Below are 27,780 nucleotides of genomic sequence, written 5' to 3'. Positions count from 1 at the left end.
ACTTATGGCGGAGGGGAGGTGTCCGACCATTCCAGGATACTCGCCTCATATTGGACACTTTTCTGAGCCACTGATCGTTGCAGATTCTTCAGAGCAAAGCAAAGACTCTTTGTTAAAGCAGCTAATGCTAGGAGGAACTCCAGGCCTGAAGACAGCTCTCCGCTTCTCTATAGGCTGGACTCTCCTGCCAATGCAGGGCTTCGAAATGTGCAACTTGAGAAGTGTCTGGTGCAGCTGGCATGATGCGGAAGACCGTTGTCTAGAGCATTTTTCAAGAAGGAGGGAGGCACAAGAAGAACCACAAGACCCATGTTATGATGCAGCAGAGTTTTTAATGCAAATGAAGTTGGCAAGACACACAGGAAGAAATTCCACAGAGCACAACTACAGGGCTACAGCTCATCACCCGCCTGCAAGGGACACATATCAGACAAGATGTTCATTTTCCTTTGCTGCAGCTGCAGAGGTTGACACACAAATTCCCTTTGTAACCCTTTTAAGTTCCTTCTTTTACCCCATTCGGTGGGATCTGAGATTAAATTAAACACAAGCGTGGGACTGCACAGCATCACCATGGTACATCTGCCGTAGCAAAAGGAAAGAGGAGGCGCTAAAGGTGCATGTGAACGGAAAGGGTAGAATATGTGGGTCCTGGTTCTTCTAGACAACAACGTCTCTTCCCCCCACCTACAGGGACTTACAATGACAATCAGTGTCACTGAGGTGTTTCTTCAGGTCCCTGTTTCCGTCACCCGGCGGGGTCAGTGGGAGCAGCCTCCGTGTCACTCAGAAGGAGCCCACAGGCCAGGAGGAGACTCAGCGCGTGGCTGGCAAAGCAGGAGCAGAAGGAGCCATGAAGCGTGAGGGGAGCAATGCAGCCTGGCTCCCAGACCCAGGGGCTGAGCACACACAGCTCCCACTGAGCTCAGCTGGAGCCGGGTTTGCCCAGCACGTCTGAAAGCCAAGCCCCAAAGCTCAGGGGGGAATCTGTATCCGGCCGTTCATTTCCTGGGTCTGCCACGGATGGTCCTGCTGGGTTTAGCAAGGCCCACAGTATCCACCAAGGTACCTGCGGCCAAATCCCCCGTATCCACCGCATAATCCACCATAATATCCTGGGTAACCACAGTACCCCCAGTTACCATAAAAGCCTGGGTAGCCGCAGTATCCCCCGTGAGCATAACGTCCTGGGTAGCCCCAGTACCCTCCGTTACCATAAAAGCCTGGGTAGCCCCATAAGCCCCCATAACCGTAACGGCCTCCATAACCATAACCCCCATAACCAAACAACCCTCCGTAACGGCCTCCATAGCCGTACAATCCCCCGTTAGCGAAGGAGCCCCCGTAGCCGGCTCCCACCACAGGTTCTCCTACGGCTGCCACTTCGCTCTGCTGAGGGAAGGTGCTGAGAACTGGTCCGGGGAGGGTCACCACAACTGGGGAGGGTCTGATCACCACTTCGGAGTCAGGGCACTGCCGAACGCACGGCTCGTTGCAGGTACCAGAGACGGGGCTGGGCCGGGCCACCCCGCATTCTGGATAGCACAGGCTGGAGAAAGCCATCTCGGTGGGATGCAGGTAAACCTGGAACACACAGCAGGGGACAGAATGAGAGACACGACACGTGACAACAGAAAAAGGGCTTCAAAGCTGGGTTATTATTCTAGTGGGGTCCACACTGGCCTGAGAAAGAGGAGAGGACTTTGTCCCTATATTCATAGCTGTGTATTGGGTCCTGTTTTCTTTTTCTTCTCCTTTGTCCCCTTGCCACGTAGAACCTCTCTCAGTGTCCAGAGACTGGGATAAATGTAGCTATTTCTTGATGAACCCCTGCGATTCTAGGTCCATTTTACATATTTCTCAAGGAGAACATGGCTGGGGTCATAGTAATCATCTTCAAAGTAAAGAGGAAGGCCCTTCAATCTGCCCTCTGTGGTCTAACTCGAGAAAAATTCTTCTTAATACAGTTCATTGAAATTTGCTTAAGAGTGTGTCTAAAGATTTAAAAGCCTGAATTCAATTTTCTGATAATAGGAAATCTGCACCCGATTTCCTATGTTCCACTTGAAGTCCCCGCTTTTGTTTGAAATCGTGAATCCATCAGCACCTGGAAGTTACTAGCTGCACAAGATGATTATGGAAGAACATCCTATGCCTATGCCTAATGCCTGACACTAGCCACATAGAATACATGTGAAATTCAGTCCAGAGTGAAATTAGCCCCGACATCTCTGGGGTGAGAAAGAGATTGAGTCGAATCAGACTTACCTGGTTCACCGTGGAGATGAAGTTTAGAGGAGACCTGAGTCGAGAGCTCTTTTATACCGTTCCTAGGACAGCCTGAGGGATCTAGGGTGCTTTATGGAGGAGGTCCTAATTAATTACCAAACAAACTTGATTGCCTTCGCTGGCCCTCCTAATGTCAGCGTTGGGGATTATTGGGCTAATCTCAGCCTCAGCGGGCGTGACAAGCACGGTGCATCTCCAGCCTCCTTTCATCTTCAAATTGTATGGGCCAGCAGCATTTCTCCTGTCCTTGCACTGACTTTATTGGTGTCGCAATGAGGACAAAAGTCAAGGTGATTCTGAGAGGCGTGAGTAGCACAGCTGGGTGTCAGGAAAATCATCCCGTTTGGTTCTTGCCATTTCCCAGCAGTCTCGCCCTAACAGCTCGTATCCAAATCCCACTGCAATCCATAAGGATTATCCCGTTGCTTCCAGATGTTTCTTGTCAGGATCCTAGGTCTGAAATTCGCTCTTTGGCAGTACGATGCCGATAGAGAAGTTTAGTCTGATTTTTATGTTTGCAAGTGGGTCTTAGCAGGGACTAACGTGGAGCATGGGCGCTTTGTTATGCTTATAAGAAGCATGCGTCTAGGCGAAAAGGCAATTCGCCGCATTTGTTGAAAATACACACTGAAAAGAGCATGTGCATTCACACACACACACACAGGTCCTGCAGATGGTGCATAGTGACCAGTCCGTCATGGCTCAAGTCAGTCTTACTGGTCAGCCTTGCTGACTGAGAAGCTGAATCGCGATCAAGAAGAACTCAAGACTCCTCTGAGGCTTGGCTTGCAGGACCGAACCCGGAGTCCCATGGCCAGAGCTCCCCTTCTTATCCATGTCAGTTCCCATTGGAGTCTATGGGCATTGCAGTGTCATGCTGCCATCATCCACCCTTAACACCTCTTAATCTGTGTTGTCCAGAGTTATCTTTTCATGGGGATTGTCAGGCTGCCCAGACGTCTCTCACTCTCGGCCGTCTCTGCCTGTCTCCAGGGCTCTGTCAATACTACTAATTCAATTTAGCCTCAGACACAATAGCTGTTTCCTGGTTATCTTCAAGATTCTCACTTCTTGATCACCTGGGCATCTGTGCTGGCTGTCACACTGACACACCCTCCACTCACACCACACAATTGTGTAGAGCATCAGAGAAGATCAATAGTTACTGGAGACGCAATTTAGTTTGAATTACTAAAATTGAATTACGCAATTTAGTTTGAATTGTATCCTTTGGTATATATGGTTGTGACTATTTTCTTCCACTATTTGATCTGAGGAAGTGGGTCTGGCCCACGAAAGCTCATCATCTAATAAACCATCTTGTTAGTCTTTAAAGTGCTACATAGTCCTGTATTTTGTTTCAGCTACACCAGACTAACACGGCTACATTTCTATCGCAATTTAGTTTGTGATGCAGACAAGGGGTACAGCTTAATTTTCAATGCTCACAGGGAGCAAAAGACAGGACTATGTAGCACTTTAAAGACTAACAAGAAGGTTTATTAGGCGATGAGCTTTCGTGGGCCAGACCCACTTCCTCAGATCAAATAGTGGAAGAAAATTGGCATGACCATATATATCTGAGGAAGTGGGTCTGGCCCACGAAAGCTCATCACCTAATAAACCATCTTGTTTGTCTTTAAAGTGCTGCATAATCCTGTCTCTTGTTTCAGCTAGGCCAGACTAACACGGCTACATTTCTATTACTATTCCACAGGGAGCAAGGCAGGAGGAATAACGGTAGTTTGAATTAGGAGCTTTAATTCGAACTACCTAATCCGTGCCGCGTGTAGCCGCGGGCAGCTAGTTCGAACTAAGGGGCATTTAAAAATGGCAGCGCCCGGGAACATGCAAATAAAGCCCGGGATATTTAAATCCCGGACTTCATTTGCAAGTTCGAATGCCTACATTAGCTACCTTAGTTCGAACTAGGGTGGCAGTGAAGACATACCCTTATAGTCTTATAAGCAATACTAAAATATACATTTTTGTTACACTTTGAGCTGGTCCTCTGCCCAGAGGTGAATTTTACACCATGGTGAGTAAAAATTGACCTAACTCATAACCTCCACTTAGGTCACCAACAAGCCTCTTTTGAAAGAGGCTTTTTTGAAAGAGTGTCTAGACTACAAGCGGATTTTTTCGAAAAAGCGGCTCACTTTTTCAAAAGAGAGTCTAGACACTCTTTCGAAAAAGCACAGTTTGCATTCAATAGTGCCTTTTCAATAGCGCCTTTTCAATTGCATTCAATAGTGCCATTCAAGAGCACTTTCGAAAAAAGACGTTATTCCTCGTAAAATGAGGTTTACCGTGATGGAAAAAACTGCCGCGTTCTTTCGATTTACTTTCGAAAGCACGCAGCTGCAGTCTAAACGCAGGTGAAGTTTTTTGGAAAAAAGGTCACTTTTTCCGAAAAACCCTGTAGTCTAGACACACACCAAGGGTGTCTCAAAGCAGCAGGTCCCAACCACTGGTCTGCAGACCGGTGGTGGACCACGAACCCCTGCCTGCCGGGCTGCAGCACACTGCCAGGCCACGCCTCCAGCCACGTGCCACGGCTAGAACCGGGCCACCGTGAGGCTGTGCCTACTGGGGCAACCTTACCACGGCCCTGGTTCCAGCTCCATGGGAGCTGTGCTGCCCAGCCAGCGAGGCCGCGTGGTGGGTGGCTGGTCTGGGTTAGATGGGCCTTTGGTCCGACCCAGTCTGGCCATTCTTTTGTACATTTGAATGACAATGAAATAGTCCCAAATTATGCGACCTTAAATCATGACCTGATTAAGGGAATGATATGAAAGACCTTGGCCTCCATTTTGGTGAAAGTGACTCTCTGATTCAGTGCAGAGGCATCTGACCCCAACCACAATCTCTTAATAGTCTCAATATACAGCCTTGTTAAAACTGTTTGTACCCTTGGATCTAAACATCAGCAATAAAAACTGGTCAATGCTGTGATTCGTTTGAATTGTGCCGTCTTTAAAATGAGGACAATACTTCTCCACCAAAATTACAGGGTTGTCCATTTTCATCTTTTCCTTGAGTACACGGGGTAGCCCTGTAAATATCCACATGGACCTCAAGCATCAAAACTAATTTTTAAGTCATAGCGGCAAATGTGTTATTTCAGAATCACTGACGTTATTTCAAAATCACAAAGTGCGCATCTATGTAGCAAGCCATTATTTCAAAATAATTTTGAGATGGCGGACTTACTCTGATTCCTGTAACCCTCATTTCATAAGGCATAAGGGAAGTCAATTGACATAGCTGAAGTTGCCTATCTTAATTTGCCTTTTCTCCTGCAGTGTAGATGTACCCCAAGTGCCCTGTGTGGACTGCTTTATCTTCCCTTAGGGTACGACTATACTGTGTTCTCTTTTGAAAGCCCCTGTAAACCTTGTTTTACAAGGAAGAAGGGGGCTTTCGAAAGAGGGAGTTTTCCGACATTTGGCCCCATGTAGACGGGGCCAAATGGCGGAAAAGCCTCTTCCGGGGGAAAAAAAATGGAAGAAGGTATGCAAATGCGAGTGCTATTTGCATGCCTCTTCCAAAAAAAAAAACCCACCGTGTCGCCATACCCTTAGAAACAGAGATCCCTAACAGGAGAGAATAATCCACTAGTATGAATTCTTGTAGGATTGTGAATGAAGGTACAGGGTAGGTTCTCCACTCAACATTATCTTTCTTTTATATGAGGATACAAATGATGGAAAGGAATTACAAGCGTGTAGATTACAATCTTCTTCACATGTAATTAAGGAATTTAAAAAACATTAAAAAGTGATTTCAAAGCAGGAAAGATTTTGGTACAAGACAATTTAGTTCTGTTCAAGAGTAAATCCCTACCACTGAGACATCAATGAAAATGAAGGTCGTTCAAGTGCACAGCAAGACACGCGAGCGCTGATCATTGTTCGCAGATCAGAGGAGGTTTCACCCCAAATTCTCCCCCAAATCACCAAACCATAATTTACAAATAAAGTTCCAGCATGAGCCTCTCTCAGAGTTACACTCAGGTCAGTTGCGTATCTGGAAGCATCCAGTAGGTTTCGGGAGACACCGGTTAGTATTTGGCATGAGTAGTTCCAATTACCGGTGTTTATTTCTGCCATTCACCCTCTGTCTGACCTTCACCTGAATGTACCTCCATGTACTGCTGTGGGAAACAGGTTTAATTGTAACTTTCAGGGTGGATTGTTTGAGGTTTCTTCTGATCTAAGTATTTCAAAGCACCTCGCAAACACTCATCAAGCTGTATACAGCCAGAGAGATGGATAACTAAAGTAGCAATAACTTTTTACTGGGACCAGATGTTCTAACACTGAAGATTTAGATTCATTTGGAAAACATCGGTCAATCCAGTGCTCGTGAAGGCTTGTGATCCCTGGCCTTCGAAATTGGGCCTGTTTGGTTTTCGTCCAATGCACCTTTGCATTTTCCTTTTATGTCTATTTTACACTTTAAGGTAGATGCGGAGCCCGTGGGGAAGGAACAGTTCTATGAACTCTAGGCTGAAGGAAGGTGCTTTCCCTACGCCTGGTTAGAGAAACCTGGTTGGGAGTGCGTCTTTCTCTGCATGCTCTGCACCTCCGCCCTCTGCTACTCCAAGCCAACATACCGGGAACTCAACGGGAATCACGAGGTCCTGCATCTCCACCCACGAACAGCCCAGAGAACTGGGCCTTGTGAGAGACGTCAGGTAATCAAGGAAAGGCAGAAGCCCAAGTCAGACAGAGTGAGGGAAAACTTTGTCAAAGGACACGTTGGTGTGGGAAAAGACGGGTTTAATCACCGTTCTCACCAATTCAGGGCCTCCTGCAAGTCCCATCTCCCACAGAGAGCTTTTCAGCCAGAATCAGAATGAGTTTTGAAGTGGATTATGCCCCACTCTCCCAACCAGGGCAGCATGAAATGCCACCGGAGGTGTGAGACACAAAGTGACCCTGAAGTCCATGAGGCTGCACTGGTGCCCACTGGCTCAGCCTCTGCCCTTGGGCAGCACAAAGGAACGTTGGCCAAGGGAAGGGAAATGCAAAGCATTATTGGCTGGAAATCAAGCAGTCTCTGCGCGGGTGACCAGGGTCAAAAAAAAAAAGTGTGAAAAGACTGTTTCCCACTGACCTCAAGCAAGGGAGGAAGGAAGTAGACGAGTGCATTCTGGGACACTAATCACATAACTCCAGAACCATCTGCTGCACGGTTTTGGTCCCAGCATGCACTGGAGGCATAACCCAGAATGCAAAGCGGTGCAGGCACTGTGGGATAGCTCCCCTCAGTGCCTCACTCTCGAAGTCGAACACAATCTCCTGAGTGGGGACGCCCTACTCCAAACTACATTGAATTCTTCCCCATTGTGGTGGGGACATGGTCCTTCAACTTTGCAAAATCGGGTGACCAGATATTGACCTTAATAGTTTCGACCTTATCTCGAAGCGTAGACATGGCTAGTGATGTTAAAATCTCCGGAATAAACTTTCAGAGAATATTCTCGAAAACGTTCTTGAGAATGCGAGAATTTTTGAGAATTTTCTCTTAAATACTTGTTCAATAGTTTTTAAAGAATTTTACTATTGATAATAATGTCTTTCTTTAATAAAACTTCAAGAATCATGAAAGTTTCCAATTGTTAAAATGAAAATTTGGGAAAGTAAAGAAAAAAAGACAGACGTGTATATTACTAGAACTTTTATTACAAATCTTTTGTAGCAGGATACAAATATTTTTAACTTTCTGGATTGAATACAAGTCTAATCAGAATCTGCACTTTCCGAATCTTACCCATATATTTCTATCTCTTCTTTTTCCTCATACGTATCCTCTTCTTCGATTTCTTCTTCTTTCTCTTCAGCATCATCAATTTCTTCTTCCTCATTTCTCTGGTTCTGTTTCATTTTTTCTCTTGGGGATTTCAACAGAGCATCATTTGGGTTTTTAAAAAGCTTTATATTATAGGCTATGAATGTCAGCTTGCCTGCCCTTTCTTGTGTTAACTTGTTTCTTTTTGCATTATGAATGATACTGTAAGTGTTGAAACTTCTTTCAGTTGCTGCCATTGTTGGTGGCATATTCAATATGTTGATCTCTGCTTTCCTGAATTTTGATCCATAGCAAATAGTTTTCCACCATGTTACTGCATCTACTGAGACAGCTGATTTTGTTACATATGATTTTCCAAAAAAAAAAACCTTTAGGACGATACTCTGCAAGCTCTGCAATGACTTTTGCTGAGTGATCAGTGCCATACATTCTTGTGACTAATTTATCAATTAACTCAGTTTCTTGTATTTGTTCATTTCTAGTAAGGCACTCACCTTTGAATTTTGGATCTAGAATATTTGCAGCATAGTGAATGTCTTTTAGAGCCATATCTTTTCTTTTTTCAAAGCTTTTTATCACATCCTGTTTTTCTTGTTTGGTAAGTAACAAGGGACTTTCGGGAAGTAGCCTATCAAAATGATCACTTAATTCCCTGAAACATTCAGGAACTTTGCTCATTTTTGGCAGGTTAGATTCAAGCAGCGTAATCCATTTAATAACAGGACTTATCAGTGCATGCAGTTTTTGGACCCGTACTCAAAACACATCTTCATCCAGGATTGAGTTCCTGGTATGTTTGCTCAGTTTAGTCTGTAAATCTTCATGGACAGCAAGGCATTTTAAGACGTTTTTTATTTCAATAAGCTTTTCAAACAATATAAAATGGAACCCCACCTAGTTTTAACTGGCAATTTAAGTGCACAAGTTTGATTTATCTCTTTTAGAAATGCAGTAAAACGAGCTCATAAAACTTGCGATTTGTTAATTTCCTTCACGATAGTTTCACAGGTAGCTTCAGTTTCTTGAACAGATTTTAAGTTACTGATGTCACCAATTAACAAATTGATGAGAGCAGCACAAGTGTACATAGCAATGTGATTGTATTTTTCGTTAAGCATTGATAAGGATTTCACCATTGCTGCAGCATTATCAGTGACAACAGCACCAAATTTTTCAGTGCCTATTTCTGTCATTATTTCTTCCATACGGAATGCCTTATACTCAGCAGTATGGAGTTCAACATCAGTTGCCACTGTCTTGTAAAACACTGGCTAGGGTGTTGATATAATAATATTTATAACAGATTCATTTCTTCGGTTGCTCCAAGCATCACACTGCAGTGCAAGAGAAGAGGATTCAGCAATTTTTGTTTTTATAAGAGCATCAATAGGTTGATATTCAGCTTCCAAAAGTTTGTTAGAAAGTGTGTACCTGGATGGCATCTTGTAAGATGGTCTTAATTTTTGCGTGAAAGTAATCCAAACTTAATTTTCAACCAGTGAAAGAGGTGATCCCAATGAGAATATAGCTCGTGTAAAAAATTCATCCAAAACTTTGTTTTCAGTTTCATTCATAGAATCAAAGTAGCGACTTATAGAGTCAAGTATCAGAGGGGTCGCCGTGTTAGTCTGAATCTGCAAAAGCGACGAGGAGTCCTGTGGCACCTTATAGACTAACTGAAGTGTAGGAGCATAAGCTTTTGTGGGCAAAGACCCACTTCTTCAGATGCATGTCAGCTTTTGCAGATTCAGACTAAGACGGCTACCCCTCTGATACTTGACACCATGCAAGGCACTGCATTTAGCCGTATGGAGTGGAAATCTATCAACCTCATGAAGAGACTTATAGAGTGAGACACCTTGGCTGAACTAGATGTGAAAGGTGGTGATGTAAATTCACTAGCACTATCACAGTGTTCTATAGATGTTGATGGTTGAGGTGATGTGCTTCTGGACTCTGAGAATTTTGTTGCCTTTTCCTTGATGTAAGCAGGAGTCTTCAAACAATTGTCGCATTTCTGATGTATTCAGCCTTGCTGTCCTTACATTCATATAACACTTTGTCTTTACCTGTTTTATGAAGGAAATAATCCCACACATCACTTTTAGGTTTAGTTCTTCTTCTCATATGGATGAAAACACAATTACACCTTTCACAAAAGAGAATAAATGTGTTATTGCCTCTTTATAGACTTTTTGTGATGCTTCCAGAAAGTTTCATAACAGTCAGAATTCCTGACTCATGAATGTTCTAGAAAGTTTCATAACATTCTGGAACGTTCTATAATGTTCTCAAACTATCTTGAATGATCAAGAAAGCTCTTCAACATTCAGGGTGTTCTAAAGGTTGAATACAATATATTATTTCAAGAGGAAATGAAAAATTAGAAAATTCTCAAAAATTATCAGGAAATAATCTTTTGGAGAATATTCTCAGAATGTTCTCGTTCTCCAGAGAATATTCTCACCTCACATCATTAGACATGGCCATGGACTGAATAGGTCCAGTAGCAATCTGGAGCAGATGGAGACTGAAGTGGATTTAAGCATTTCTTTGAGTCTGGCAAGGATGTAAACTCCTGGGCTTCAGGGTATAGTCCAACAATGGAGATAGATCCAAGTGGCAGGGGATAGTGAAAACTTCCTTGATGGGCAGTTGATTCCAGACCAACTATGTTCTGTTGGGTTTCTTAAAATCACTGTGGGAAGGTTCTGGAATAAACCAATGTGAGTCAGAGGCCTGGTGTGCTGTACCAATGCCCAAATTCTTCTGGCCCAAGAAAGGGTCCCTGGGTATGGACTATTCTTCTGTATTGCTCTGAACGAAAACCCATAGCCAGTGGCTACATCTCTCCTCACTACCTGAACTGTAGCCTGTTTTTAAAGAGGCCAGTTGGGCTAGAAATTTTTCACTTTTATGTTGTCAAATACAAAAACGGATCAGAGGAACATGTTCATCGTTTGGGAGCTGAGAGCCACAAAAAGGTTGAACAAAAAGGCTACGTCTAGACTGGCATGATTTTCCGGAAATGCTTTTAACGGAAAAGTTTTCTGTTAAAAGCATTTTCGGAAAAGAGCGTCTAGATTGGCACGGACACTTTGCCGCAAAAGGACTTTTTGCGGAAAAGCGTCCCTACCAATCTAGATGCTCTTTTGCGCAAAAAAAGCCCCAATCGCCATTTTCACGATCGGGGCTTTTTTGCGGAAAACAAATCCGAGCTGTCTACACTGGCCCTTTTGCGCAAAAGGACTTTTGCCTGAACGGGAGCAGCATAGTATTTCCACAAGAAGCACTGATTTCTTACAGTAGGAAGTCAGTGCTTTTGCAGAAATTCAAGCGGCCAGTGTAGACAGCTGGCAAGTTTTTCCGGAAAAGCGGCTGATTTTCAGGAAAACTGGCCAGTCTAGACACAGCCAAAGGGAATGGGAAATGGAATCTTTTTGGCTACAGTTCCTGCAATATCAAGCCATGGTACACAGAGAGCTAGTAATAGGGAGGGCAGTGAGTCTCAGTTCCCTGAAGAACCATGAGATGCTTGTACTGAATGAACGTTCTAGGCAGGAATCTCTTCATACCACCAGGAAGAAGTTGCCCGACTTGGTCCGGAATGAATCTGGCAGTACCCACATGATGCGGTGGCTTCATTTCTCTTTCTAACAAAAATTTGTATCACAGTCCTACAAAGACTCCCTGTAAAGGGCTATGCCTCTAGTGTGAGCACCCCTCAGTGGCCCAGGGGAGTCTTGTAGTCTCTCTACCTGGCTGTCTACAGGAGAGGAAGTGTCCGGAATGTGGCCAGGGACCCAGCTTCTTCTTACCCCCTGTTGTGGCTTCTGGGAGTTGGGTGGGGGGGGACCCACTCCTCTGGGTCCCAGCTCAGGGACCCTGTAAGTAGCAGTGACCTACTGAGTCTCAAAGAGGTTGGTTGCTGTCACGTTCCCTGGGCCACTTCCCCGGGAAGCTGCTCTGTCCAGCCCTTTTTCTTGGGCCTTGTGGTCAAGTCCTCACTGTCCAGGGCTCTGCAAGGATTGCTTTTGGCTGACTGGCTAGTCTTCACCCGCAGGACCTGGTTCTGACCACGTCTGAAGTCCAGCTCCCGCTCGGAGCTGTCCAGAGTGCTGCTGGTCTGCATGGGTTGAGCTCCAGGAAGGAACTGCCAAACCCTGGCTCAGCAGCTTCTTTTATATGGGTCTGCTGCGCCTTGATTGGCTGCAGCACATGCTGCCACTCTATTCTGCTTGGAGGACCTCTCTTCTGCTCCTGTTCCTGGGCAGAGTGTGGAAAGGCCTCCATCAGGGATATCGGGGCCTAGTCCACCCTGTCACACTCCCCCAGAGGCTTAAAATGAACCAAGTTATTGGTCTTCTTGAAATCAAAGACACAACTTATATTCAGAACATGAAAATCTGCCAATGGCACGTCTCCACTTGCTGGAGGATCGACACTCTGGTGATCATTCCTCCTGGGCTCGATTTAGTGGGTCTAGTAAAGGCCAGCTAAATCAAAGGCTGAAGGTGCCCCCATTGGCACTGGAACTCCTCACTCCAAGCCCAAGCTAACGCGAGGAGTAAGGGCAGTCAATGGGAGCCCGCTATGGGGCTGCCTTAGAAAATCAGTGCAAGATATGTGAACTTCAACTACGCTGGAATTACGTATCTTGCATCGATTTTTTCTGCCAGTGTGGACCCGGACTAAGTCATTGAAGGGAAACACTCTACTAAAACAGGCCATCCTGGCTTTGAGAAGCACAGGCGCCAAGTTCCCCTCTAGCCAGGGGGGTCCCTGACACACCCAGGCACCACTCCAGCTCCACCCCTTTTCCCAAGACCCCACCTTGCCTCTTCTACACCTCCTCCAAGCACGCCCCATCCCTGCTCCTTCCCTCCTTCCCTCCCTTCTTCCCAGAGTGTCCTGAAGCTGTGAAAAAATGGCTCTTGGCAGGCAGTAGGAGCTGGGAGGGAAGCGGAGGTGTTTAGTCAGTGGGGCATTGACAGGCAAGAGGTGGTATAGGAGATGGGGGAACTTGGCAGACAACGAGTGAGGAGAATCCTGTAATATTTCCCTGTGGAAGCTCCAGCCGGGCAGCCCCCAAGGAGTCAGTGCCTAGGCCAAGCAGTCTAAATACTTAACATTCCTCTCGTTGACCCTTGGGATGTGCGATCCATCAAAACTATCCCACCGCATCCCACTGCACAGGGGAGCACTCACAACACTGGTTTGCTTGGTAGGCTGTATCCTTTCTGCAAGCAGGGAATGGTCCTGCTCCGGTGGAAACCTTCCTGGCTTATATACTGCTCAGTCACATGATCTGAGTCAGGATCTGAGTCCTGGCTCACATTCCCTTGGCACAGAGCAACCCCCATCTCAAGGTCTCTCCTTCCACCTTCCAGTGTCCTCGTCATCCCTCCCAGGCTGGTCCCAGGATTCCTGGGGGCTCGACCTGTAGGTTTGTGGTCACATAGGGCACAAGCTAGGATGTCTATGCTACAAGGTCCTCTCGCATCAAAACAGGTGCTTCCCCGAGCCACTGATCATTGTGCAGTTCCCTTACTAAAGGTGCCTCTGACTTTTTCTGGAAAGATACTATGTGCTGCATTCTAGCCCTAGAGACTACAACTCCCATGATCCCTTGAGGAAGAGAGGGCATGTCTGGGCATGTGGAGAGAGAGTCTCAGGGGCAGTCTGGGGGATTCTCCATTTTGGGACAAAGGAGCCAGGCTGCTGTGGAGGAGCATTATGCCGTCCAGGAGCTGTTATGTTGCAGCTACAGCCTGGGACTGTGAGCCTGTGGGGCTTGGATCTAGCAGGCTGCTTCTGGGGCAGCTGACTGCGCTAGAGGGGAGAGCCCCTGGCTGGGAATGGCTACACAGACCAGCACACAGAAGGAGGCTGTAAGTAACTGGGCTCTTTGGGAAAGTGCTGCCTGGGACAGACCTCAGAGATAGAGACTAACTCTGGGTCCAAAGAGAGGCAGAACGGCCAGCCCAGTGACCCAGAACGGCTGGCGTCTGGTGGAGCCTGCTCTAGCGGCAGAGGGAGTTGGCAGCTGGCTGCACAGCTGGAACTAACACACTCACAACCTACAGAGAACCTCCACTCCAGGTGCGGATCTTCAAGCCCGCCCACACAAGCAAGAGTCTGGGACTCTGAGTCCAGAGGGGGGCACGCTCTGGGGTGGGATAGATGGTGGCAGTGCAAATGCCAGCGAGATAAGTTCCTATTACTTCTGTGTACTTTGTTAATTGATTTTATTCACTGTGAATCTGTTAAACTCTGTTTCTTGAAGTTGTTAAGTAAAGGTGTGTTCATTTTAGATGTATATTATTTATAATTGTTATCCTGGAGTTAGGTCCAGATTATTGCTGGAATAATTTTATTCCTGGAGGCTCCCAAGGCATACCATTAACTGTGTACAGGGCCAGCCAGGTGAAGGCACCGCCATTATATGTTCTTTATGAGCAAGAGGCTGCAGCAAGAGGCAGTAGATAGAGAATCCCCAGCTAAACAGCGTCACCACTGAGGTGCTCAGGATCTCCTTGCATGTTAAAACCATCAGGCGCCCAGGCACACCTGTGAGTGTGACCTGCTCCTGAGTAACCCGGGGAGGAAAAAGGGGGTTCCAGCTGCATATAGTTCAAAGGAGAAGAGAGACTCTTTGCTAAAACAGGCGATTCGAGAAGGAACAGCAGCCCACAAGGACTGGACTCTCCAAAGACTGCAGGGCTTCAAAATTTGAAATGCGAGAAGTTCCTGGTGTGAGCAGCTCGACAGGGAGCGATTTTGTCCAAAGAGATTTTTCCAGATGGCGGGAGGAACAAGGAAAACCAGAAAACTGATATTATGATGCAGAAGGGTTTTTAATGCACATGGAATTGTCAGTACACACAGGAAGGAATTCTATAGAACAGGAAGAAAGGTATTTGCAGAGTTTAAGAAGGGCTACAACTGATCACCCACCCCAAAGAGGCACATTTCAGACAAGATTTTCTCCTGGACAGCAATATATCTTTTCTCCCCCACATACAGGAACTTACAATGACAATCAGTGTTACTGAGGTGTTTCCTCAGGCCCCTGTTTCCGTCACCCAGCGGGGTCGGTGGGAGCAGCCTGCGTGTCACTCAGAAGGAGCCCACAAGCCAGGAGGAGACTCAGCGTGTGGCTGGCAAAGCAGGAGCAGAAGGAGCCATGAAGCGTGAGGGGAGCAATGCAGCCTGGCTCCCAGACCCAGGGCTGAGCACACACAGCTCCCACTGAGCTCAGCTGGAGTCGGGTTTGCCCAGCACGTCTGAAAGCCAAGCCCCAAAGCTCAGGGGGGAATCTGTATCCGGCCGTTCATTGCCTGGGTCTGCCACGGATGGTCCTGCTGGGTTTAGCAAGGCCCACAGTATCCGCCAAGGTACCTGCGGCCATATCCCCCGTATCCACCGCATAATCCACCATAATATCCTGGGTAACCACAGTACCCCCAGTTACCATAAAAGCCTGGGTAGCCGCAGTATCCCCCGTGAGCATAACGTCCTGGATAGCCCCAGTACCCTCCGTTACCAAAAAAGCCTGGGTAGCCGCAGTATCCCCCATTCCCATAAAAGCCTGGGTAGCCCCATAAGCCCCCATAACCGTAACGGCCTCCATAACCATAACCCCCATAACCGAACAACCCTCCGTAACGGCCTCCATAGCCGTACAATCCCCCGTTAGCGAAGGAGCCCCCGTAGCCGGCTCCCACCACAGGTTCTCCTACGGCTGCCACTTCGCTCTGCTGAGGGAAGGTGCTGAGAACTGGTCCGGGGAGGGTCACCACAACCGGGGAGGGTCTGATCACCACTTCGGAGTCAGGGCACTGCCGAACGCACGGCTCGTTGCAGGTACCAGAGACAGGGCTGGGCCGGGCCACCCCGCATTCTGGATAGCACAGGCTGGAGAAAGCCATCTCGGTGGGATGCAGGTGAACCTGGAACACACAGCAGGGAGCAGAGTGAAGAGAAGATACAAGTGCCAGTGGAAGAAACATTTCAAAGCTTGGTTACTATTGCTGTGGGAAGCCATGGTGCTCGAGAGAAAAGAGGAGGGGACAAATCCCCTATATTAATGGCCATATATTTGTTCCTGTTTCCTTATTCTATGCCTCATGGCTATTCACACATGTTGATGAATAAACAGACAAATCTCTGAGGACATGCTCCTTAACTGGGTTAAAATGGGTTCACATCCCCCAAATTCTATGGACCAACCCTAGATCACACAGTGTTGGGAGAAGCATCTTTCATGGTCCTTTTATTCAGAAGAACATTGGAATTTCGATACTGGCTCAAACCCTGGTCAGCTTAATCCAGTCTCATGTCTTCAATAGTGAGAAGTAACAGCTGCTTCAGAATAACGTAGAAGACCAATGAATCGGCCCTTTCTGGAGTTCCCTGGGCAATCATCCTTCTAATCTAGTTCAGTGACAAATGGTTAAAGGAGTTTCTAAAGATACTACAAAGGTTTCAGTACTCTCATTCTGCATCCAGTTAAAAGGAAGTATGTTTCTCAAATGCATATATTGCTTTGAGTGGCCACCTGTTTGAAATCATGTAACCGAAAGCACCTGAAAAAGCTGCACAAGATAATTATGGAAGAACAGCCTGATGCCTGATGAAAATCATTCAGTCCTAAAGGAAAATCTCCTCTATTGAGGTATGATTAGCGTTTGAAAGACTGAGTAAAAATTGGACTTACCTGGTACACTGAGGAGACGAAGTTCAGAGAAGTGTTTATGAAAGCCCTCCGTCGAGAGCTCTTTTATACCATTCCTACAATGGGATGCTTTGTGGAAGAGGGCCAAATTATTTACCAAACAAATGTGATTGCTTCGTAAGTCCTTCTTTGGCTGGAGCCGTTTGCTTCAGCGTTGGTGATTACTGAGATAATCTCAGCCTCAGCGGGCGGGACACACACGTTGCACTTTTATGCTTTCTTTCATCTTCAAATTGCAAAGGCCAAGTACATTTCTCGTGTCCTTTCATTGACTTTATTGGTGCTGCAGTGACAATGAATATCAAGGTGAAACACAAGTGGCAGTTATGAAAGGAATCCAGTATGGCCCTTTCATTGAATCCTAGAATTCCAGGGTTGGAAGAGACCTGAGGAGTCATCGAGTCCAACCCCCTGCCCAAAGCAGGACCAACCCCAACTCAATCATCCCAGCCAGGGCTTGGTCCAGCCAGGCCTTAAACACCACTAGGGATGGAGATTCCACCCCCTCCCTAGGGAACCCAGCCCAGCGCTTCCCCACCCTCCGAGGGAAATCGTTTTTCCTAATCTCCAACCTAGACCTCCCCCACTGCAACTTGAGCCGATTGCTCCTTGTTCTGCCACCTGCCACAACTGAGAACAGCCTCTCTCCATCCTCTTTGGAACCCCCCTTCCGGAAGTTGAAGACTTTTTACCAAATCCCCCCTCACTCTTCTCTTCTGTAGAGTAAATAAGCTCAAAACCCTCATCCTCTCTGCATAAATCATGTGCTCCAGCACCTTACTCATTTTTGTTGCCCTCTGCTGACTTCCTCCAATGCATCCACATCCCTTTTGTAATGGGGGGGGGGAGAATTGGATGCAATACTCCAGATGTGTCCTCATCAGTGTGGAATAAAGGGGAATAATCACTTCCCTAGATCTGCTGGCAATGCTCCTATTAATGCACACCAACATGGCGTTAGCATTCTTGGCTACAAGGGCAGTCTGTCAACCTAAATCCAGCTTCTCATTCCTATAATCTCCAGGTCATTTTCTGCTGAACTGTCGCTTAGCCAGTCGGTCCCCACCTGTACCAATGCTTGGGATTCTTCTGTCCCAAGGGCAGAACTCTGCGCTTTTCCTTGTTGAACCTTATCAGATTTCCATTGGCCCAACAATGCAATTTGTCTAGGTCACTCTGGACCCAATCCCTACCCGCCAGCGTACCTACCTCTCTCCCTAGCCTCAGGTCATCTGAGAAACTTCCTGAAGTTGTAAATCATCCCCTCAAAACCAGCCCCAGAACTGACCTTTGGGTCACTCTGCTTGATACCAACCACCAGCCAGACATCGAGCCGTTGATCATGATCCATTGAGCTTGACAGTCTAGCCAGCTTTCTATCCACCTACAGTCCATGTATCCAGTCCATACTTCCTTAACTTGCTGGCAAGAATACTGGAGGTGACCGTATCAAAAGCTTTGCTAAAGTCAAGGTATGTCATGTCAACCGCCTTCCTCATATCCACAGAGCCAGTTACCTTTTCATAAAAGACAATCAGGTTTTCAGGCATGACTTGCCCTGAGTGAATCCATGTTGACTGTTCCTGATCACTTTCCCCTCTTCCAAGTGCTTCAAAAAGTATTTCTTGAGGATCCCTTCCATGATTTCCCTCAGACCATTTTCCCCATTTGTCCAGATCACTTTGAATGATAATCCCATGCTCCAAAGCTCTTCCTAACTCTACCATTCTGATATCATCCGCGCATTTTCTAAGTGTACTCTCTATGCCAATATCTAAATCATTGACAAAGATCTTGAACAGCACCGGTCCCAAAACGGATCCCTGTGGAACCCCATGAAAGGTGAGGTTCATCCAGAATTGAAACCCATAACTTCGCGCACCCTAATTAAAGGTCATACCCCTAACCCAATGAGCCAACAGAAATGACCATCATAGAATCATAGAATAATAGGACTGGAAGGGACCTCAAGAGATCGAGTCCAGCCCCCCGCCCTCAAGGCAGGACCAAGCTCCACCTACACCATCCCTGACAGATGTCTATCTAACCTGTTCTTAAATATCTCCAGAGACGGAGATTCCACCACCTCCCTTGGCAATTTATTCCAATATTTGACCACCCTGACAGTTAGGAATTTTTTCCTAATGTCCAATCTAAACCTCCCCTGCTGCACTTTAAGCCCATTACTCCTTGTCCTGTCCTCAGAAACCAAGAGGAACAAATTTTCTCCTTCCTCCTTGTGACACCCTTTTAGATATTTGAAAACCGCTATCATGTCCCCTCTTAATCTTCTTTTTTCCAAACTAAACAAGCCCAGTTCATGAAGCCTTCCTTCATAGGTCATGTTCTCTAGACCTTTAATCATTCTTGTCGCTCTTCTCTGTACCCTTTCCAATTTCTCCACATCTTTCTTGAAATGTGGCACCCAGAACTGGACACAGTACTCCATCAAATGCGTACTCTTCAGAAAGGGATCTAGGAGTTATAGTGGACCACAAGCTTAATACTAGTCAGCAGTGTGATGGTGTTGCAAAAAAGCAAACATGATTCTGGGAATCATTAACAGGTGTGTTGTGAGCAAGACACGAGAAGTCATTCTTCCGCTCTACTCTGTGCTGGTTAGGTCTCAGTTGGAGTAGTGTAGCCATTTCTGGGCGCCGCATTTCAAGAAAGATGTGGAGAAATTGGAGAGGGTCCAAAGAAGAGCAACAAGAATGATTAAAGGTCTAGAGAACATGACCTATGAAGGAAGGCTGAAAGAATTGGGTTTGTTTAGTTTAGAAAAGAGAAGATTGAGGGGGGACATGAGAGCCGTTTTCAGGTATCTAAAAGGGTGTCATACGGAGGAGGGAGAAAACTTGTTCATCTTGGCCTCTGAGGATAGAACAAGAAGCAATGGGCTTAAACTGCAGCAAGGGAGGTTTAGGTTGGACATTAGGAAAAAGTTCCTAACTGTCAGGGTAGTTAAACACTGGGATAAATTGCCCAGGGAGGTTGTGGAATCCCCATCTCTGGAGATATTTAAGAGTAGGTTAGATAAATGTCTATCAGGGATGGTCTAGACAGTATTTGGTCCTGCCATGAGGGCAGGGGACTGGACTCGATGACTCTCGAGGTCCCTTCCAGTCCTAGTATTCTATGACTCTATGATTCTAATTCTTCTGGATCATTATTATCCTCAAGCGTAAAGAAGGTAATGTTGAAGATATCTGCTACTCTGCAACTCACTTCACAAACAACAAACACTTCATTACTTTTGTGTTCCTGTGATCCACGAAAGTGGTGCCATTCCAAGCAGAGAAAAAGTAGCACACAATGTGCATTTGATGACTTCACTGCATTTGAGGCTATGATTTAAAAACAAGAGTTTTAAGCCTGAACTTGATATTAATATTTACAATGCTACCACATTTGTAATTCCTTTAGAGAAGCATTAACTTCAGGTACAGAGAAGCCACAGTTAAAGGGAATCACAGCATCGAACACTTTTTTATTGCTAATGCTTCCATAACAGGATGCAAGCATTTTACTAGCCTTCTCTTGTAACACAACGTAACAGGGATCAACCGAGAGCCACGCCTGGGGTAGGAAGACTCAGAAGTAGATGGTTGTAGTTCTTTATCTGCAACTGTTCCTCCTGTGACCTTCACCTCAATGACCCTCTTTTTCTAGGCCTATCAAATTTATAGGTAGGACTAATGTTACGGCTTCAAATGCTTCAGTATCCTCAGGCCACAAGGTTTTATAGCTTCCCACGCCCTCTCTGGTGTTTCACATGTAGAAAAGGCTGTATCCTTAAAACATTAAGAGATTGTTGTTCGGATTAGACGCCTCTGAAGTGAGTCATAGAGTCACTTTATACAAAATGGAGGCCAAGGTCTTTTGTGTCATCTGTTTAATCAAGTCATGATTTAAGGTAGCGATTCCCAACCTTTTTCCAATGGAGGAACCCCTAAAATAATTTTTCATATCTCGAGGAACCCCAACCTATGAAAATAGTTGCTTGGCCAGAAAAAGTTGACAGCGGGGAGCACAATTCAATTACTCCTAAATTATTGTCCAGAAAATGTATTTGTAAAGAGCTGTTCTATATATAAGTAAGCCCTACATTGTAAGAAAAAAAAGTATTTATTTATTCCACGATTTCTCGTGGAACCCCTGACGATGGTCTGCAGAACCCCAGGGTCCCATGGAACCCTGATTGAGAAACACTGATTTAAGGACACACAATTTGGGGCTATTTCATTGTCACGCAATGGGAGTGTTGAACCGCCAAGTGCAGTGGTGAGGCCCAGTTTGGTCACTAGCAGCTTGAATGAGCCGTGCGTGAGGCAAGACCCTGACTCTGAAGCGGTCACCAGTCACCAATTCTTCATAATTTCCCTCAGCAGAGCCAAAAGGCACGCTAGGACCAGCAGGAGTCAGAGCTAGTTTCAGGGGCTCATTGACTGGGACGTTGTTAAGATGTAGGGGCCCTGGGCAGTCCTATCAAACTGGTGCGTCTGTGCCCGACAGCAGCCCGAGGGAGAGAGGAAGGAGAATTTTTTAGAGGTTTGATTTTATAAATTTCAGCAACACACTCAGGAAATGTTTTTAAAGCAAATTTTGAACTCACGTTCTGTTGACTAACACGGTAAGTCCAGAAATTGACAGGATAGACCTGGGGATGGCAAATGCCGGTTAAATAAATGGTTTCATTACCACTTGAACGGCTTTTTCACAGGTTTGATGTTCTGCACATAGCTCTGAGGGGCTTTTCAATTGTAAATTCACTAGATCCTCTCCAGAGAAAGCAAAGCCACAGAACAAGGGATAGGAAGAGGCAGGTGGGTGGACATTAAGACCCAGTGGTACCCCAAATTTAAGAGGGCCCTTCTGTGTATGGGGAAGGACGGCCCTGTTCATTTAGGTGGAGGGATTTTTAATTGGAAAATGAATTCGTTCCCTTGGACGCTTCACTTTCAAAGAGGCGGAGGACGTTTAAATCAAAACCCGCTTCCTGGGATATGGAAGCCACTGCTGGAGAGAGCTTGTACAACGTAAAAACCTCAGGGAGGAGCCGAATTAGTCCATGCAGGATAAACTTAAAAAACAGCCAATGGTCTGGTTGCATTTTAAAAATGAACAAAACATGTCAATGGGATCATGAGCCTTCGTGGGCACCGCCCACTTCTTCAGATGACCGGAGTTTTGTGTAAAAACCATTCTGGTCCAGGTAGGAATGTTTTCTACAACAGGCTTTGTGGCTGGTCAGTCGTTACGTCAAATCCCATCCCACAGCCCATAAGAACGGCCAGACTGGCTTAGACCAAAAGTCCATCTACCCCAGTGTCCTGTCTGCCCACAGTGGCCAATGCCAGATGCCCCAGAGGGAGGGATCACAACTGGTAATCGTCACGTAATCCCTCCCCTGTCATCCATTTCCAGAAAAACAGAGGCTAGGGACACCATTTCTACCCATCCTGGCTATGAGTCATTGATGGACCTAACCTCCATGAATCTGCCTAGCTCCTTTTTGAACCCTGTTAAAGTCCTAGTCTCCACCACATCCTCTGGCAAGGAGTTCCACAGGTTGACTGTGCACTGCACGAAGAAAAACTTCCTTTGGTTTGTTTTAAACCTGCTGCCTATTCATTTCATTGGGTGACCCCTAGTTCTTATATTGTGGGAATAAGTAAATAACTTTTCCTTATTCACTTCTTCCACACCAATGATGACTTTATAGGCCATCTCCTTCACCAAGAATGTGTCATTTTCATCTCTCCTGGGCTTCCTGCCAGGCTCACTCAGCTGCACTGTCTCATAACACCGTAATATCAGCCCCAGAGGCTAGGAATCATCCACTGACAGTTGTCATGACATTAGAACCTTAACATGACTTTGTAAAGTTACATTCATCCCGTGGTTCTCAAATGGAATAAATTGCCTGGGGGCATGTGGCCTATCCATCACTGGATGGAGAGATGGTTTCTGGTAGAGTACAGGTTCCAAGTCTTAAAACCTTTCTGTGAAAGGACACTGCTTCATAAGAACATAAGAACGGCCAGATTAGGTCAGGCCCCAAATCCATCTAGCCAAGTATCCTGTCTTCCGACAGTGGCCAATGCCAGGTGCCCCACAAGGAACGAACAGAACAGGGACCCATCAACGGATTCTTCCTTTGTCGCCCTTCGCAGACAGAGGCTTTGGACACCTTTCCCAGCCTGGCTAATAGCCATTGGAGGACCTATTCTTCATGGTTCTTTTTTGAGCCCTGTTAAAGTTTTGGTCTTCACAATATCCTCTGGCAAGGAGTTCCACAGATGGACTGTCTGTAGTCTGAAGAAATACTTCTGTTTGTTTTAAACCTGCTCCCTATTACTTTCATTTGTGACCCCCTAGTTCTGGTATCAGGGGAGCAAGTAAATAACGTTTCCTTCTTTACTTTCTCCACACGTGTCATAATTTTATAGCCCTCTTTCCTATCTCCCCCTTCGTCTTCTCTTTTCTATGCTGAAAAGTACCAGTTTTCTTAATCTTTCCTCAGATGGCCGCCATTCCAAACCACTAATATTTTTTGTTGCTCTGTTCTTCATTATTTCCAGTGTCAAGATACTTTTTTTGAAATGAGGCAACTGCAGACAGTATTCAAGATGTGGGCCTACCATGGATTTATACAGAGCCAATATGATATTCTCTGTCTTATTCTTTACCCCTTTTTAAATTTCTTTCACTATCTGCCCTCTGTCCCAATGACCCAGGAGGAAATTGACTCCAGGCAGCTCAAGGGGAGGTCCAATGTTAGGTCAAATTTTACTCAGCCTGGGGTAAGATTCACCCCGTCGGCAAAGGGGCATCACGAAAGGCCCACATCTTGAATGCTGTGTGCAGTCGGCTCATTTCAAAAAAAGTATCTTGACACTGGAAATAATGGGGAGCAGGTTTAAAACTATTAAAAGAAAGTTCTTCTTCACACAGCGTGCAGTCAACCTGTGGAACTCCTCGCCAGAGGAGGCTGTGAAGGCTAGGACTATAATAGAGTTTAAAGAGAAGCTAGATAATTTCATGGAGGTTAGGTCCATAAAAGGCTATTAGCCAGGGGATAAAATGGTGTCCTTGGCCTCTGTTTGTTAGAGGCTGGAGAGAGATGGCAGGAGACAAATCGCTTGATCATTGTCTTCGGTCCACCCTCTTTGGGGCACCTGGTGCTGGTCACTGTCAGCAGACAGGCTACTGGGCTAGAAGGACCTTTGTTCTGACCCAGTACGGATGTTCTTATGTTCACGGGCACTGTACTATTCCCCTGGCAAAGGGTGAATTTAAGACTTAAAGACCCAACAGGAAACAGGCTCTAGGATCAGGAATGATTCCCATTGGTTTCAAAGGGACTTGAGCCTGTTCAGTTGAAAGGGGATGATGAGAGTTCTAAAAGAGATTCCTTCCTCCTAGTAGGTGTAGGATGAACGGCCAATGCCACCAATCATGACCAGCACGGACTGAAAGGACCTAACTGCATTCTTTCCATGCCAGCCAGGTGTGCTATTCACGCCTTTCAGAATCACCTTGACATTCATCCCCACTGCAGCCCCAATAAAGTCAGCACAATGCAGCAGAAGATGAAAGAACACTGATGTAATATGCATGTCATGTCATGGGAGACTGAGATTAGCCCAATAATCACCAACGCTGAGGCAAACAGCTCCAACCAAAGGAGGATTTACAAAGGCAATCAAGTTTCTTTGTTAACTAATTAGGACTCCTCCACAAAGCATCCCAGCTCCTCCAGGCTGTCCTAGGAATGGTATAAAAGAGCTCGCCAGTCAACACTCTTCTCAACACTTCTCTGGACTTCATCTCCTCGGTGAACCAGGTAAGCCCAATTCAACTCAATCTTTTTCTCACCCTAGTGATACCACAGGAGGGGCTATTTTCTTTTAGACCTGACTCTTCCATGTCCTTGCTATGATTTTTATCAGGGATCACGGTGTTCCTCCATAATTATCAGGAGCAGCTATACATTTGCAGGTGCTTTTTGATTCACGATTTCCAGCTAACGGGTGGCCATGAAGAGCAACACAGGCAAATGAGAAACATACGTCCTGTAACCTAGACATAGAATTAGGGTATTTAAATTTTGTCAGTAACATAGAAACATCCTTAACCATTTTTCCCTGAATTGGATTAAGAGGATGATTTCCAAGGGTATTCCAGAAAGGGCCACTATTGGAGATATGACACTGGATTAAGCTGACAAGGGCTTGATCCACGCTCGCAATTCCTACGTTTTTCGGAGCAAACAGACCAAGCAACGTGCCTCTTCTCCCATGAGGGATTCTCAGTGCTTCTCCATAGAAACCAGGGGACCTGAGTCCGTTCTCCCAAAACGAGGAAGTTGTCCTTAGTGATTTCTTTGGAAAAACAAAAAGTTTCCATTTATTCACCGGCAAGTATTGCTGACTTCTAAAGCTCGGAAAACCAAAGCCGCCCATTGTGTTACCAGACTCAGCTGATTTGCATGCAGACGTTAATGCCACAAAGGAAAAGCTGTGCTGACGCAGCCATGATGTCTTTGAGAAATGCCTGAAAATGACCCAGATTCTCAGGTGTCTTATCATAGAAACAGTTACGTTTATTCCAGTCGGCGTTCTCCAAACAAAGTCATTGAGAGATGCTAAAAGTGGCTGCTTAGGAGGGCAGCGTAGTGTGAATGGATGTGGATTTGACACCTTCATTGTAACCCAGCTTTGAGACCTTTCTTCCACTAGCACTTGTCCCTTCTCTTCACTCTGCTCCCTGCTGTGTGTTCCAGGTTCACCTGCATCCCACCGAGATGGCTTTCTCCAGCCTGTGCTATCCAGAATGCGGGGTGGCCCGGCCCAGCCCCGTCTCTGGTACCTGCAACGAGCCGTGCGTTCGGCAGTGCCCTGACTCCGAAGTGGTGATCAGACCCTCCCCGGTTGCGGTGACCCTCCCCGGACCAGTTCTCAGCACCTTCCCTCAGCAGAGCGAAGTGGCAGCCGTAGGAGAACCTGTGGTGGGAGCCGGCTACGGGGGCTCCTTCGCTAACGGGGGATTGTACGGCTATGGAGGCCGTTACGGAGGGTTGTTCGGTTATGGGGGTTATGGTTATGGAGGCCGTTACGGTTTTGGGGGATACCCAGGTTACGGTTATGGGGGATACTGCGGCTACCCAGGCTTTTATGGTAACGGAGGGTTCTGGGGCTACCCAGGACGTTATGCTCATGGGGGATACTGTGGCTACCCAGGCTATTATGGGAATGGGGGATACTGCGGCTACCCAGGCTTTTATGGCTACGGGGGAGTAGTCGGTTCCGGGGTGTCGTGCCACAGGTACCGCAGTGGAAACTGTGCACCTTGCTAAACCCAGCAGGACCATCTGTGGCAGACCCAGGCAATGAACGGCCGGATACAGATTCCCCCCTGAGCTTTGGGGCTTGGCTTTCAGACGTGCTGGGCAAACCCGGCTCCAGCTGAGCTCAGTGGGAGCTGTGTGTGCTCAGCCCCTGGGTCTGGTAGCCAGGCTGCATTGCTCCCCTCACGCTTCATGGCTCCTTCTGCTCCTGCTTTGCCAGCCCCGCGCTGAGTCTCCTCCTGGCCTGTGGGCTCCTTCTGAGTGACACGCAGGCTGCTCCCACCGACCCCGCTGGGTGACGGAAACGGGGGCCTGAGGAAACCCCTCAGTGACACCGATTGTCATTGTAAGTTCCAGTACGTGGGGGCAGAGACTTTGCTGTCTGGGAGAACCAGGCCCATCATGTTCTACCCTTTCTGTCCACATGCACCTTTAACACCTCCTCTTTCCCTTTGCTACGGCAAATGTACCATGGAGACGCTGCGCAGTCCCACGCTTGTGTTTTGTTTTGTCTCAGATCCTGCTGACTGGGGTAAAAAGGACCTGCTATAAAGCAGACTCTTGTGTCAACCTCTGCAGCTGTAGCATAGCATAATTTACATCCTGTCTGGTATGTGGCCTTTGCAGGCGGGTGATTAGTTGTAGCTCTGTAGTTGTACTCTGTCGAATTTCTTCCCGTGTGTACTGCTGATTTCACTTGCATTAAAAACTCTGCTGCATCATAACATGGGTCTTGTGGTTCTTCTTGTGCCTCCCTCCCGGCTGGAAAATCGCTCAGGGCGAAACTCCTCCCTGTTGAGCCAGCAGCAGCAGACAGTTGTCAAGCTGCACGTTTTGAAGCTCTGCACCCGGCTCTTGAAGTGGCTGAGAGGTTTCTGCAGACCCTGGACACCAGGCTGGGGTTCCTCTGAGCACCGTCTGATTTAGCAGAGTCTTTCCTTTGCTTTGAACTATCTGCAAAGGTCGGTGGCTCAGGGAAAAGTTTTCTTAAACTTTTTAAGACCAAGGAACACCAAACAATTTTTTTTTTAATGAGGAACACGAAGGATTATTGGATTTTTTGTTGAGCAAAAAAAAAAAGGTCGGGGGGGGGAAGTAATTGAGTTAAAAAAAAAAGGCGGCCATTTTGAACTCTGTTGTTTGCTGTGGCACACCTCCAACTGCCTCGCAACACACTGGTGTTCCCCGGAACACAGTTTAAGAAACACTGCTCTAGTATGAAGCAAGATACCTGGAGTGGTCCAACACCTCCCCCCATCCTAAGTGACCACAACAAGACTGAGGATTGAGCCCCCCAGGAATTCAGAAAACACCTTTCTTTGGGGTACAAGGTCTGTGCCCCATAGGAGAGTGGACAGAGAGGCCTCGAGGCAGGGCTGGAGTAATTATTAAGCCAATAAGGCTATAGCCTTAGGCCCTTCTCTTGTTTAGGCCTCCTGGTCAGACAGGCCCGGGGCTAGGAGAGTGAGGGGGAGGGGGAGGGACAGGATTCTGGAAGGGAAAAGTGAGCTGCAGCTGGATGGAGCAAGGCAGGGGGGAGGGGCGGGGCTGGGGCTGGGAAAACAGATTTTGGCACAAGAATAGA

General features: G+C 46.6%; 3 protein-coding genes across 4 annotated transcripts; 1 reads left to right on the top strand and 2 right to left on the bottom strand.

Annotated features, from left to right (window-relative positions):
• Positions 1-325: 325 nt before the first annotated feature.
• Positions 326-16,845, bottom strand: LOC149525520 (uncharacterized). Its single transcript, XM_089777863.1, has 2 exons — positions 16,826-16,845; positions 326-1,584 (listed from the first exon to the last, which is right to left on the bottom strand). The coding sequence occupies exon 2, from the start codon at positions 1,561-1,563 to the stop codon at positions 1,039-1,041; it is 525 nt and encodes a 174-aa protein (XP_089633989.1). The 5' UTR covers positions 1,564-1,584; positions 16,826-16,845; the 3' UTR covers positions 326-1,038.
• LOC102452768 (uncharacterized) lies at positions 13,799-26,931 on the top strand. 2 transcript variants are annotated; one of them, XM_075924385.2, is made up of 2 exons: positions 13,799-13,997; positions 25,632-26,931. In XM_075924385.2, the coding sequence occupies exons 1-2, from the start codon at positions 13,965-13,967 to the stop codon at positions 26,202-26,204; spliced, it is 606 nt and encodes a 201-aa protein (XP_075780500.2). In that variant the 5' UTR covers positions 13,799-13,964; the 3' UTR covers positions 26,205-26,931. The 2 variants fall into 2 exon arrangements, with proteins under 2 accessions (XP_075780500.2, XP_025037068.3); XM_025181283.3 differs by lacking the exon at positions 13,799-13,997 and adding an exon at positions 24,642-24,692.
• LOC149525519 (uncharacterized) lies at positions 14,777-16,913 on the bottom strand. Its single transcript, XM_089777860.1, has 2 exons — positions 16,826-16,913; positions 14,777-16,058 (listed from the first exon to the last, which is right to left on the bottom strand). The coding sequence occupies exon 2, from the start codon at positions 16,035-16,037 to the stop codon at positions 15,477-15,479; it is 561 nt and encodes a 186-aa protein (XP_089633986.1). The 5' UTR covers positions 16,038-16,058; positions 16,826-16,913; the 3' UTR covers positions 14,777-15,476.
• Positions 26,932-27,780: the final 849 nt, after the last annotated feature.

The sequence above is a fragment of the Pelodiscus sinensis genome, chromosome 1 (genome assembly GCF_052426305.1).
Source record: "Pelodiscus sinensis isolate ZL-2025 chromosome 1, ASM5242630v1, whole genome shotgun sequence".
Taxonomy (NCBI): Eukaryota; Metazoa; Chordata; order Testudines; family Trionychidae; genus Pelodiscus; species Pelodiscus sinensis.
This window is presented reverse-complemented; position numbering and strand designations above follow the sequence as displayed.

Coding starts and splice junctions, on each gene's coding strand:
- LOC102452768 (XM_075924385.2), top strand. CDS start 13,965: ATGGCTACACAGACCAGCACACAGAAGGAGGCT. Junction 13,998..25,631: donor CCAGCACACAGAAGGAGGCT/GTAAGTAACTGG, acceptor TGTGTGTTCCAG/GTTCACCTGCATCCCACCGA.
- LOC149525520 (XM_089777863.1), bottom strand. CDS start 1,563: ATGGCTTTCTCCAGCCTGTGCTATCCAGAATGCGGGGTGGCCCGGCCC.
- LOC149525519 (XM_089777860.1), bottom strand. CDS start 16,037: ATGGCTTTCTCCAGCCTGTGCTATCCAGAATGCGGGGTGGCCCGGCCC.